Source organism: Heliangelus exortis, chromosome 3, assembly GCF_036169615.1.
Source record: "Heliangelus exortis chromosome 3, bHelExo1.hap1, whole genome shotgun sequence".
Taxonomy (NCBI): Eukaryota; Metazoa; Chordata; class Aves; order Apodiformes; family Trochilidae; genus Heliangelus; species Heliangelus exortis.
This window is the reverse complement of record NC_092424.1, coordinates 65,958,660-65,971,546: the sequence shown is the minus strand read 5'-3', so window position 1 is coordinate 65,971,546 and position 12,887 is coordinate 65,958,660. Positions and strand designations below refer to the sequence as shown.

Below are 12,887 nucleotides of genomic sequence, written 5' to 3'. Positions count from 1 at the left end.
TTGGCAAGTATCATACTGCAAGGTAACACTTTAATTTCCATCTCCTAACTCATTTGTGACTCTATGCCCCAGGTAACACACAGCTTGTAGCAGGACTGGACTGTGGCTTATGGAAGCATGAATTAATAATGAAAATCTACATCTAGCCCTACAGCACAGACAAAGGGAGAACTGGAGGATCAAGCAAACAGGAGACAGAAGAGTTGGACTTGCACAGCTCTTTTTTCTTTTTCTTGTGCCAGCTGTTGGCAAGGTCAATGCCTTTTGACATATGCCCATTTGTCCCTAACTCGCTGAAGCCTTGGATGCTTTCCCCAAACAAAGATCCATAAGTGGAATTAGGTGCCAATGGTAATGGGCAGCACCTGGACCTGGGCATTATACTGGGAGCCAAAGCTTACTGAAGTCAACCAGAAAATAACCAAGTTTCTTCTTCATTAAATGGAACTTGCTTGAGTGCTCCACTTTTCCCACCTCTCATGCCTGGGGAGAATGATCAGTAACTTTTCCTGAGCAGCTGGGAGTTCAATACTGGTTGCTAGCAGAGAAGTCTGAGAAGTTACATAAATGAGTCAATGTGGAAAAGACTAAGAAAAAAAGAATGGCATTACTGACAGACTCGCTTCTTTTTCTATACTACCTCATTCATGCTTGTTCTCCAGTTTCTCAATATTAAGACACTTGATTGTTAAATCCTTGTATCTACTGTCCTGATTACAATACATACATTGTCAACTATTTAAAACGTACTCTTTATTTCTTACCTTTTTTCTCCTCACTGTTCTGAAAAAAATAAGCAATCCAACCTTTAAGACTGATCTGATCTCTCCAGCGTGGAAGTGAGAAAAGGTAATTCCATAATCCTGTTTTTACTTTTCTTCCACAAAATACAAGTAAACGCATGCTATTTCAGAAGCAGTTACTGCCTCTGACTGTCACCACACCAGTCTATAACCAAGCTACCTCTAAACTCCAAATGAAGTCTAGAATTTGAGTGAATTGGTCAAATTTGATCAGATCTTGGTCAAATAGCAAAACTCAGTATTTATCTTCTAAACATTCTAACACAGAGATGATACCAGAAGAATAGTTTTGAAAGGCTAACTATTTAGCTAAATATTTAGCTAAATAAAGGCTAAATATTTATTCAATTTTAGAACATACTTTACCATTTACCAGGTATTTTCTATTTCACTGTTATTTCAATTGCAACAACTCGAGAATTTATAAATTATTCTTTTTTTTTCTGTATGATATGAAAGGAAATAAATCATGGTATTAAGACACATATTATTCTGCAGACTTTTCAAAAATAGTATTGTAAAAATAATTTTAAAATCTCTAGACAAAACAGTCCAGACATAATGTCCTTTTATTTTTAATCAACAGTTCTCATTTTCTGTTCAAGCAGTTATGAACTATCATTAAGTTGCATTTGATCTTATGCTAAATATGTATTTAAGCTGTCACAGAATTCTTTAAGTTTTAACCAGTGTTTTTCATTAGGAGTGAGAGGTTTTGAGCCTAAGAAACCAAAGAAACTTAACTGAGGCCTCTTCCAGTTATTTTACATTATATGATTTTTTTCATATAATGTTCTGAACTCTCATTAAAAAAAACCCTATTTATTCATCCACCTGTACTTTTGTCATAGAAAAATGACTGTTAGAATAACTACACAAAAATAATTTATTTCTATGAGATCTCAGAACCGTACTCAAAGATCCTATTGTAGGCTTGTACATAATAGAGACTAGAAATGTAGACCTTGCCCTGAACAACTTTCAATGTAAATACACAAAGGAAATTATGAATAAATGTGACATGAAAGAAAAGTACAAATAGAGAGATATTTGTCTATAGAACTCTACAACAGGAAGTAGACAGATGGCATGCTAAAACCACAAGTTACCATTCTGCATAATCCTCCCTGCTTGAATATGGCATTATAAGGTGGCAATATCGTGACCTCTGAGATCTAAAGCATCAGACGGAACACACAGAGACTGAGAAAGCTTCAGAAGTGGGATGATGGTGACTAACACACCATGTTGACAGGAAACAACTCTACCTCTCCCTACTGAAAGGGAAATCAGTTGCAAGAAAGTGGGTGCAGAGGGTGGGTGCAAGGAAAAAAAAAAAAGAAAAAGAAAAAGGAAGAAAAGAGAAAAAAAAAAAGGAAAAAGAAAAAGCATCATCAGATAGAAGGTTTTAGCTTAGAGAAAAGCTTTTTCATTTTCTGAGCTATCATTACAATAATTTCTGCAGTACAGACAATAGTTTTATTTGAGCTAATTGACATGAAAAGAACCTGAGACTTATCCATTACCCAGACATTAGGACTACAAATAAGAGCCAAGCTAAACTGGAAAAGTAGGCTGTAGGCCAGATTAATACTGGGACAAGGCAGTGGCATTATTCACCACACCAAATAAAAATGAGAGGAAGACCTGAATTCCCTCAACATCAAAGTGTAATTGATGCTTTTTGAGGCTAGCAATGATGCATTTTTGAGTTTATCTATTTCTTAGTCTTTTTTTGAGCTAGCATAAAGGACATATTAGAAAACACACAGGCTTTTCTGCAAAGGAAAGCTAGATACATTAGAAAAAAAAAAATCCGTCAGATTAATAGCCTCCAGTGACCAAAAGTCATAAGCCAAGCACTCATCAAATGCCTCCAAAGTACTCTTTAAAGACTTTTTATCATTTTCCTTTAATTTCAGCCCTTTAGGGTACACCTAATTCATTCTCATACCAAGCTTTCTAAAATCATAAAAGTCTGAAGACTGGATTTTCTAAAGATTTTTTTTTCCACCGTATCATCTCTAAATGCCAGCAGCTAGGCCTTCAAGAAACATTGAACACAAGCACACTAGAAATAAAAAAACCCCAAAACCTCACAAACTGAGGTTTCATCATTTCCACCTTAGCTCCCTACCCAAGGCAGTCTGACATCATTTTATCTGCATGTACACATTTCTCCCTGTTTCACCCTCCCTCTCTGCTGATTTGAATGGAGTCTGTTCTTAAGATTCAAATGAATCTATTGTAAGGGTAAAGGTGTGTATGATTAAAGTTCCTACAACCAGTAAACTTTACCTTTCAGCAAGAAAGAGCGACAGGTCAGTAGTCTCACAGAGAGAGAAGTGGAAAGAGTCACACCTTAGCTAGTCTGTTTAATCCACACAGAGAGGAGAGCAAACAGCCTGGTGGCTCGGGAACACACACAGAGTTCTAAGCCAGTGACTGCGCTGCTGCCTCTTGCCCAGTCAACTAACCAAAATCAGGTGAAGAGGCAAAGGATGCTGTGGCATGGAAATGCAGAGATAACAGGAGAGAACTGGGTGTGCCAGAATCAGAAGGTTTGAGTGACTTGAGAAAGTGCTCGGTATTTATTTGAGGACAAAAGCGCTCCCCACAAATCAGTAGGAAGTGAGATTTCACAAGCTCCATTGATTCTGTTACCAATAAACCACCTCTGATACATATATTTTTAATAGCTACTATTACAAGACAGGTCCCTGGTGAATCTTACTACAGGATCAAACCAAAATTAGCAAAGTGTATGATTAAAAAATTTATTTTACTTCTAAAAATTATTATAAATAATATTATAATATATATAATAAATTATTATTATAAAAAATATTTTACTTCTTCAGCAGCATGTCCACATGTAATTTATGCCAGACTCCAGAACGTTTACCAATATATGCGTTCATATATTTAAATATTGAGTCCTGATCATGAGTATTAATCTTCTGATTTAAAGGCCAAATGAACTAGGATCATAGAACACAGCAGAGCACACTACAGTACTGCAATTACTCTTGTGGCTTCTGCCCCAGCACGTGCACAAAAACAATATAAATACCAAGATACCACTTGTAACATATTTTCTTAACATTACCTTTTGGGGACATTTCTCTAGGGACAGAAATGTTGCTTAAAGGCAAAAGTAGGTTAAAAAAAAACATCTGATTTTATGCTTTACAAACAATGAAACCATTATTTCTAAGTGTTCCCATACCATTACACAACTGCAGGGCAGGAAACTTTTCAGGACATAACAGCTGTAGCTCCTACAGCCTGAAGCCTAAATGTACTCATAGACAACCAGACACTCAAGTGATGTTGATTCAACAAGTGCCTGCCATACACAGCTATGAACCACGCAGCCCACACCACTAATAAGTTTTCATGGGGACCCCTAACTTTGACATCAGCCTCTAGATGTGAAATATCCAAACCTCTTCTGTTTCTCTAATGGCTTTAGAAAGGATTCTGTCCATTATCTCGCCAGTGTCACTTCACCACTTTGACTACAGGTCTCTGAAAGACAAGCACACTACACTCTTCCTCAGTCTTGACTATTTGATTCCTCCTACCTATTCAGCAGCATTTGTTGCAAAGTCCCAAACACCATTAACTTTAATGGATTGGTTTGAACAAGAAACCCTGACACAGATCAGAACCCTATTAATCTCACTGTGCTCCTTGCAAAGCTAAACAAAATGATATTGAGGTCCTGGAGCAGGTCCAAAGGAGGGCAACTAGGCTGGTGAAGGAATCCAGCACAAGTCCTGTGAGGAAGGGCTGAGGGAGCTGGGGGTGTTCAGCCTGGAGAAGAGGAGGCTCAGAGGAGACCTCATCACTCTCTACAACTCCCTGAAAGGAGGGTGTAGCCAGGTGGGGGTTGGTCTCTTCTCCCAGGCAGCCATCAGTACATGGACTTAAGCTCTTCCAGGGGAGGTTTAGGTCATATATTAGGAAGAATTTCTTTACCAAGTGGGTGATCATGTAGGCAGCAGGTGCCAAGACTTGCTGGGCGATGGGCCCGGACGGTGCTCGCCCCGCCTGTGCCCAGTTGGGGCTGGCCCAGGTGCGCATGCCCGGGTTCGGCAGGGTGTGGTTCCAGCAGGTCCCAGAGCCAGGCGGATCGAAGTTAGTTCACTGGTACTAATCAGAACCAACACTAGCTCGATTGACTCTGCTCGCGAACCGAGCAAGATTTGTCTCACGCAACATGATCAAGCATTGGAATGGGCTGCCCCGGGAAGTGGTGGATTCTCCAACCCTGGAGATATTTAAAAAGAGACTGGATGTGGCACTCAGTGCCATGGTCTGGTAACTGCAGTGGTAGTGGATCAAGGGTTGGACTTGACGATCTCTGAGGTCCCTTCCAACCCAGACGATTCTATGATTCTATAGAGATGTACAAAATGCAAGTTTCTGTAGAAATTATACACTTGTGAACCACAACTGCTGTTGATTAAAGACCCCAATTTCAACACAAACAAAAAACACCACTTGATTAGCCTGGTTCAAGAAATTACTTTAAAAGGCTGGACTTAGATCCTAAAAAAGGATACACGTAACTTTAGTTTTTAGTTTTAGTTAAAGCTCTAAATTAAACAAAAAAGTCTTTATGACGTGGCTTGTAAGAATGTGACAAAAATTTTATGGTTACTGACTCCTTAAGAGAACACAACAGCAGTACTGCTATGTATGTGGTAAAAAAAAAAAAAAAAAAAGAAAAGCAGTATATGAAACTCAATGTATGAATGAATTGTAAATTAATTTAGTCTGCCTTTGATGTTCCAAACAGAATACAAAGTACAAGACACACCTAAAAATTAACTGCTCTACTTCTCAGATTCAGTTCTATTCTTGACAAAACATTTAGCAGATTGGTCAGAAAACTAAAAGGATGCAAAACAGCATTCGTATTTGTTTCTTCTCTGCTGAATAGTTCTGGATATATCATTACTTGCACACTTTTTGTCTCAATGATTAAAAAATAATATAATAATAATACATAGAAAACATTAAAAAATTTATTCCTGTTCGTATAAAGGGATACATCAACCAACATTTACATTCCAGACACTGATCTACTTCCTCTCTATCATAAAATACCTGTTGCTGCAGAAACCTATTATTGTTTTCTCTTTGCTTTACCTACTGCTTCCTGCCACTGTCTTAATGATGCAGTCAGACACACTTACAGAAGCACAGGTTTGGGTTTTTTGAATCATGGCTTGTACACTTTGCTGCCAGTGCCAAATTTCTGTCTGCCTCACAAATACATTTTTTTCAGGTTTCCCAGGCTTCTAGCTGTTTATTAAGAACACAGAACTTTGGGTTTAGAAGTCATATTTGTAGTTTTACTATTGCCATTATTTTGAAAGCCACACTACGTCTGCAACATAATAGACTAAATAAAACTAAGTAAATATAAACTAAAACAATTGTTCCCTATAACTTATTTTCTGGCAGCTCACAACTGAGACAGAGAAAAGGAAAAGTTTACTCCACATTGACTGAAAATAAAGTAAGCTAGTTAAGCTTGTAGAGAATTCCAGGGCTTTTAATAAATGCAAATTAATATAGGTGACCCCTTAAAAAAGAGCGTAATTACTGATAGAAAAGTTACATGTATCAAACTAAGGACAATTTAGTATATAAGGAAACTGCAAAACATATGCAAACATGTTCCTCAGCTTCCCAAACATCTGAAAACTCTTCACATTTCAGGATATAAAATTAGCTGGATAAAACTCAATCAACTCGTTTTCCAAAAGACCACATTCTACCTAGTATCAGCAGATACCTGTTCAAAAAGAGAAAAATATATCCTTAGTTTAAAGTGTAATTAATAAAATACAATCCCAGTAAATAACATAAATTTATATATTTGAAAAAATTAAACAACTTGTCTTACAAATTTATACCAACTGTGTTCTCAGTTTTATAAACGTATCTATAATGGGACAAAGAAATACTTTGGTCTTCAATAGGTGCACTTCTCACTCCAAGGTAACAGAGAGAAGGGAAAAAACCCTAACAGACCCTCAAAAGAAGATGTACAGTCCTCCCTTGGTTTAAAAATTACTGTTAAACAGCAAAGCAGAACGAAAATTTCACAGTGTGCTGCGTAAGCAGATAACCTACATAATACTTTATATATGCTTGAACTGATACAGTAACAGAGGAGGAATTCACCTTATAGGAACAAGTTCCTCTAAACCAGATAACTGATTCCAGGTTCATCAAGGACATAAACCTGCACAGGCGATTAACTTCCTTAGAGATAAACTTCTTAGACGAAAGCTTAAATGTCTTCCTTAACTTAAGCATGTATGTTGGCTTAACACAATTGCCAAGACACTGGGTGTGCTCTACCAGACATTCCTTTCTAGCTTGTTCATTTAAAATTACAGAATCAGACTGGCAGCCAAGGTGCCAAAGTTGAAGTCAAGCTCAGTTTTCTCTGTCACAATAGTTTATTTTACAAAATTGCACTATATACAACTATTTTTTTTAATGGACATTTAGAAAATGTCACAGTCTGCATCATATATTTTTTTCACCTTGAATAATTATGGAACAAGAAAACCAAATCCTATTAACTTTCTCTCAATTAGAAATCTACTGAAATCTCATGCACTGACTGCAAGCCTGGATCTGCTGATTTGTAATGCTTTCCAGGAGAAAAAGCATCACAAAAATCTCCTCTAAAATGGCTGTCACCTCCTTTTGTTCTAACAGTCAGAGGCCTTTATTGTCCTCCATCAAGATACACTCCTTCATTTATTCATACTAAAGTGAAGCTGACTGCACAAAAGACAGTAGCTTCTATCACCTAATACTCTTTTTTCCTCTGGAATAAACTACTTAATTCAACTCTGTCCCATTGTGGCCAGCAGGAAAATATGAAAACAAGTCCCCCTCCCCTTGTGTGTAATTAGTTTAATTGAGGACTGCAAATGTTATTAGCACACTACTATGCTTATAGCTTTTCACCACCCTTAAGCACAAGTAAATTTATCTGCATAGATCCACTGTGTAGGATCTATGCACAGTGGTTCCTTCTAAAAACAGTTTACCCCAGGACTGGCAACATATAATTCCCTCTTTGGAAACTGCCATCTTCCCGGAATCCGTCTTTTACTATTCTGAAGTATTTATACACCAATGATGCTCGAGCATATTTTGTGGAGTCCTACTGCAAGAGCTTCCATCCACCAAAGCACCTTAGCTGTGCCTCTGTATCAGTCACAACTGTATCAACCAGAAAATATGTATTAGTCTGATAAAAGTTGATAAATCAACATCTAAATTGCGTTTCTTTAGTCTTGTCTGTAATACTATAGTAAGACATGACAACTCCAGCCAAGGAAATGGAACATGCAGTCAACAATACATGGAGCTGCTGAATCATGTCCAGAGTAGGGCCACGAGGATAATCACAGGGCTGGGAACACCTTTCCTGTAAAGACAGGATGAGAGACCTGGGGTTGTTCAGCCTGGAGAAGAGAAGGCTCCAGGGAGACCTTATAGTGGCCTTCCAGCACCTAGGGGGGCCAACAGGAAAGTTGTGAAGGGGCTTTACAAGGGCATGTTGCAACAGGACAAGGGGGAACAGAGTTTAAAACAAAAAAATTGGTAGGTTTAGAAAAAAAATGTTTTACAAAGAGGATGGTGAGACACTGGAACAGGTCATCCAGGGAGGTTGTGTATGCCCCCTCCCTGGAAGTGCTCAAGGCCAGGCTGGATGGGGCTTTGAGCAACCTGGTCTAGCAGGAGGTATCCCTGCCCGTGGCATGAGGGGCAGAATTAGATGATCTTTAAGGTCTCTCCCAACCCAAACCACTGTATTAATCTGATTTTCCTTTAGGAAATAATATCAAACATTCAGGACAACAGCAGGCAAATGCAGCTTCTGGAGTAAAGGTTTAACTTTTAACAGTCACTGACATATCCAGTCAAAGTATTATCTTACTCCAAACAGAGGCATAGTTCTGAAGAAGGATTTAACTTACTGGCTTGAATAAATGTTTGTACATAATTAAACTTGAAATTTTTATGGATGCGATGAAAGCTTTGTATTAAAATGTACAAGCACTATAAAGTTACGACTGTCACCTATGAAGAAATTACTGTAATTTTTAAAGTTACATGCAATACAGTAACTTGCATTATGTAAAAAAAAAAAAAAATGTCAATGCACCAATTAATACGGCAGTATTAATGTGACTTCTTTGGAAAACATGTAGCTGTATCCTGCATTTTGGACAATGAGGCTTTTGACTAAACATCTGCTTAAACAAAACCACAAGACACTCATTTCTAGCAGAACAGCTCTATCTTTTGGAAAGGTTAATTGGCAGTTTCCAGTTCAAGTTTATGACTCTCATAATAACAAGGTCCTAAAATTAACAACCTTCAAGATAATAGTATAACAGGCCCACCTGAAAGAAAAGCACCTTTATAGGAATGAGGCCTAATACTAATATCAGTAATAAAAATATTTCACAAAATAAAAATTTTCATATTAACTCCTTCTGGATTCTCAATATCATTTTTATCAATTACTTCGCATGCATAGGCATACACAATTATGCTATTACAGCTACTAACTGAGCTTCTTTGCTCATTTGAATCTGAGGCACACACTGTCAGTTATTTAGGTGCCCCTGACGACCTTAATTAGATATCAAAACTCCTTTCAGGATCTAAGTTTTGCCATTTCCTTTCAAACTATGTAAGCTTGAAACAACTTTTCAAATAAATATTTACCAAGCATTGTCTCATTCTTTTAAAATAACCCAAAAATGCATCTGTTTTACAAGTCTGTACACAACACCCACCATCCCTGTGTAATATGCCATAAGCACCGTTTGTCTACTATAAACTCATGTCACTTTACTATGCCTGTAAAATTAAGCATACTGTATAGCCTGATAGTATAACTACAAACCCAACACTAAAATGCATATGACAGCATAGAAACATAAACACAAAGAATACCATAAACATCACTATAGTAAGTATTCTGGTGAACTGAAGAGTACAGAATTAAAGCAGCTCCTAGTCTAATAAGGTCTCTGTTCTACTCGGAAGTATCCTGTTCCCCTGTTAAACTCTAAGGATTGTTTTGTATAACAGTATCTTCATACCAGGAAGAAACTTGATTAAAAATTGAAGCAAATTTACTTACTTTACTTCCTACTGTAAGACAGACCTTCAGAAGAGCAGGTCATTGTTTGGAGTGCCTTAAATACCTTTATTATAAGCATAACACGAAGGACGGAATGGATCTAATTCTGTGGTTTACTTGTCTATTGAAACTCTTAGAAAGCACGTATTTTCAGTTTCTAACAATTTCCCCCCTTACTCCTACTTATTTAGAAGGTAGTAGAACAAGCAATAGAATTCTAAAAAGCATGGCCCACAAGAGATACTGAAGAATTTGGAGGGTTTTAGCCCAGGGAAAAGGTAACCTAGGGAAGTGTATCAACAGCTTTCTAATATGCAACAGAAACACAAGAGAGCAGTTAACATCCACACATGTTAAGAACACGACAAATGACACCCCCTACTAAACCAAAGACAACTCAGATTGTACTCCAGTTATCAAAAGACTAATGTTGTCCAGAACCTCCTTCCAGAGTGCTCTAGTTCTCACTCAACTCATAGGACCCACAGCCCTGCCTCTTTAAGCAGCATCAGCACCACCACCTTGTTTCCAGCTGTTGCTTCTTTCTTCTCACCCTGACTGAAATTCTGGATAAGGCGAGAAGAAAACTTTCCAACAGGAAGGGCAGATATTCTTCTTACAGTGTGTGCCCTCTCCAGTATTAATTCTCTGACAGCGAATCTGGCAGAGAACTATTTGGCCCGCCTTGCAGTATTAAGGGACAAGAGGACCTGTTCAAGTCCATCCCAAATCCATTTTTCCATTTCCTTTCCTTGAAAGCAGGAATAACATCCTCATCTTGATGACTGACTGTAAGCTTTAAGCATCTTGATCCTGTGTCTTCCCCCCATTTTTAAAAGTCTTTCCAAAGTCACCAGAGACTAATGCAAATAGGAGGCCAGTCAGCAGCATCTGTTGCTCAAGACTGCTGCTCTCCACATCAAAGACAACTTTTTTTTGGCACGCACCGCTTCATGCCCACGCTGTAATAACCAAAACCAGAGGACCGGCACAGCCAGGCCGGAATCCCACGGTGCTGGACACAGCTTCCCAAAACGCGGAACCAGGTTAATCCTCCCCAGCTGCTTCACCCAGCAGCCGCAGGGCCCGGCCGGCGCTGCCACGGCGGGCAGGGCAGGGACCCCGCCGGCCACCCCGACACCTCCCTGGGTGCGGGGGGGCCCGGGGATGCGCACCGCCAGGCCGGCCCGACCCCGACTGAGGAAGCTCAGCCCCTCTCCCCCGCACCCGGAGGCTCCTGGGGACCTCCTCATCCCCCCTCACCTCCAGTTTATGGTTGATCTGGGAGACGGTCTGCGCCTTGTGGCAGAGCTGGGCGAAGCAGGAGCTGAGGCTCGTCATCTTCTGCCGCCCCTCGTAGGTGATGTCGGCCTGGTCGGGGTCGATCTCTCCCAGCAGCAAGTCCACGTCCACGAAGGCCTTGTCGAACTCCTTCTCCAGCACCTCCAGCCAGCGGAACATGGACACCCCGCTGCCCCCGGCCGAGGACGAGCCGACGGCTCCCCCACCGCAAGCCGCGGAGCCCGGCCCGCAGGAACCGCCGCCCGCCGCCGACATGCTGCTGCCGCTGCTCCCGCTGCCGCCCCCTCCCCTCGCACACCCCGGGCCGGGCAGCGCCCGCGCCCCCCCGGCCTCGCTCAGCCCACACCTCCCACCTCAGCCCCCCAGGGCGGCCCGCTCCACCCTCCCCTCCCCGTCCCGCCCCGCAGGAGAAGGCAGCGGCGGCAGCGGATCCCACCCGGCTCCACCGGGACAGCCACGCAGGGGAAGCCCCGGGAAGGAATGCGGCGGCCGCGCATGCGCGGCAGGGGCTGACGGGCGGCGCGCGGCTGGCGCTGCCTGCCACAACTCCAGGCAGGGGCTGACAGGGGCAGGCAGCAACGGCCGAGCACCGAGACCCTGATGGCGCCTGACGCGCTGCCCGCTCTGCGCCGCCAGGGGGCGCTCGGGGACGGGACCTGAGGGAGGCGGAGGAGCCCCCGCCCCTCCCGCCCGGGGTCTCGGTACCGGTTGGGTCGCGTCCTCCTCTTCCCCGGCCCGGTACCGGGCGGCCCGGTTCCAGGGAGTCAGGCGGTGAGGCCGCCGCTCGGCCTCCGCCGGCAGGCACGAATTGTTCAGTCGCCGTCCCTACCCCGGCTCTGCGAGTAAAGGTTCCGCCCGCCCAGTCGTTTCTTGACGGAAAAACCCTTCACAGACGCCCGTGGTGTCTGGCGCCATGTAAAAGATATTTCCCTGGGAGGGTCGTAGTTTTTTGTGTTGCGTTTCGCGTTTCTCGGCTTTAATCTTGGTGTTGAGAGGAGTCGCCTGCCCCTGGAGAAGCTGCGGGCTCATCCCCTGGGGTCCCCACCTGGGAACCCGCCTGAGGCGGCGGCGGGACGCGGGCTCGGAAGGGTCGGGTCGACCTCAGGGTTTGCCGCCCAGCACCTCCCTCACGGGTCCTTCCCCGGTCTCGCTTGTGTCTTACAGAAAGTTCCACTTGTTTTCAGGCTCAGGAGACTGCAGTATCAACATCTGGAATGCCAACAAAAGTACTTAAATGTGCACGTTCCCCTCTCCTGTGGGAGTGCGAAAGAGAAATCACAGAATCGGAGTCATCATGGTTGGAAAGGACCTTCAAGATCATCGAGTCAGTTCTACATCACCTTAACCACTACATCATCTCCCGAAGTGGCACATCTACCCGTTTAATACCCCCAGGGACAGCGACTCCATCACATCCCTGGGCAAATGATTCCAGTGCTTCACTCTACCACAGAACTACAGATTTGTCCCAGTTGAAAAAGAGCTCTAAGATCACTGCTTCCAACAGCCAACAGCTCCCCCTCTCCTCCAATAAAATACATATATCAATATCTGTATCACCCACTAGAGTGTGTTTTGAA

General features: G+C 42.0%; 1 protein-coding gene across 2 annotated transcripts in view; it reads right to left on the bottom strand.

Moving 5' to 3' along the window:
* GOPC (golgi associated PDZ and coiled-coil motif containing) overlaps positions 1-11,772 on the bottom strand; it is a 28,430-nt gene extending 16,658 nt beyond the window's left edge. Inside the window, exon 1 of one of the 2 annotated variants that reach the window (XM_071741081.1) lies at positions 11,269-11,772. In XM_071741081.1, coding sequence (XP_071597182.1) covers positions 11,269-11,562 — 294 coding nt within the window. In that variant the 5' untranslated portion in view covers positions 11,563-11,772. The remainder of the gene's footprint in view (positions 1-11,268) is intronic. The other variant, XM_071741080.1, reaches the window with a different exon arrangement.
* Between the last annotated feature and the right edge of the window lie 1,115 nt (positions 11,773-12,887).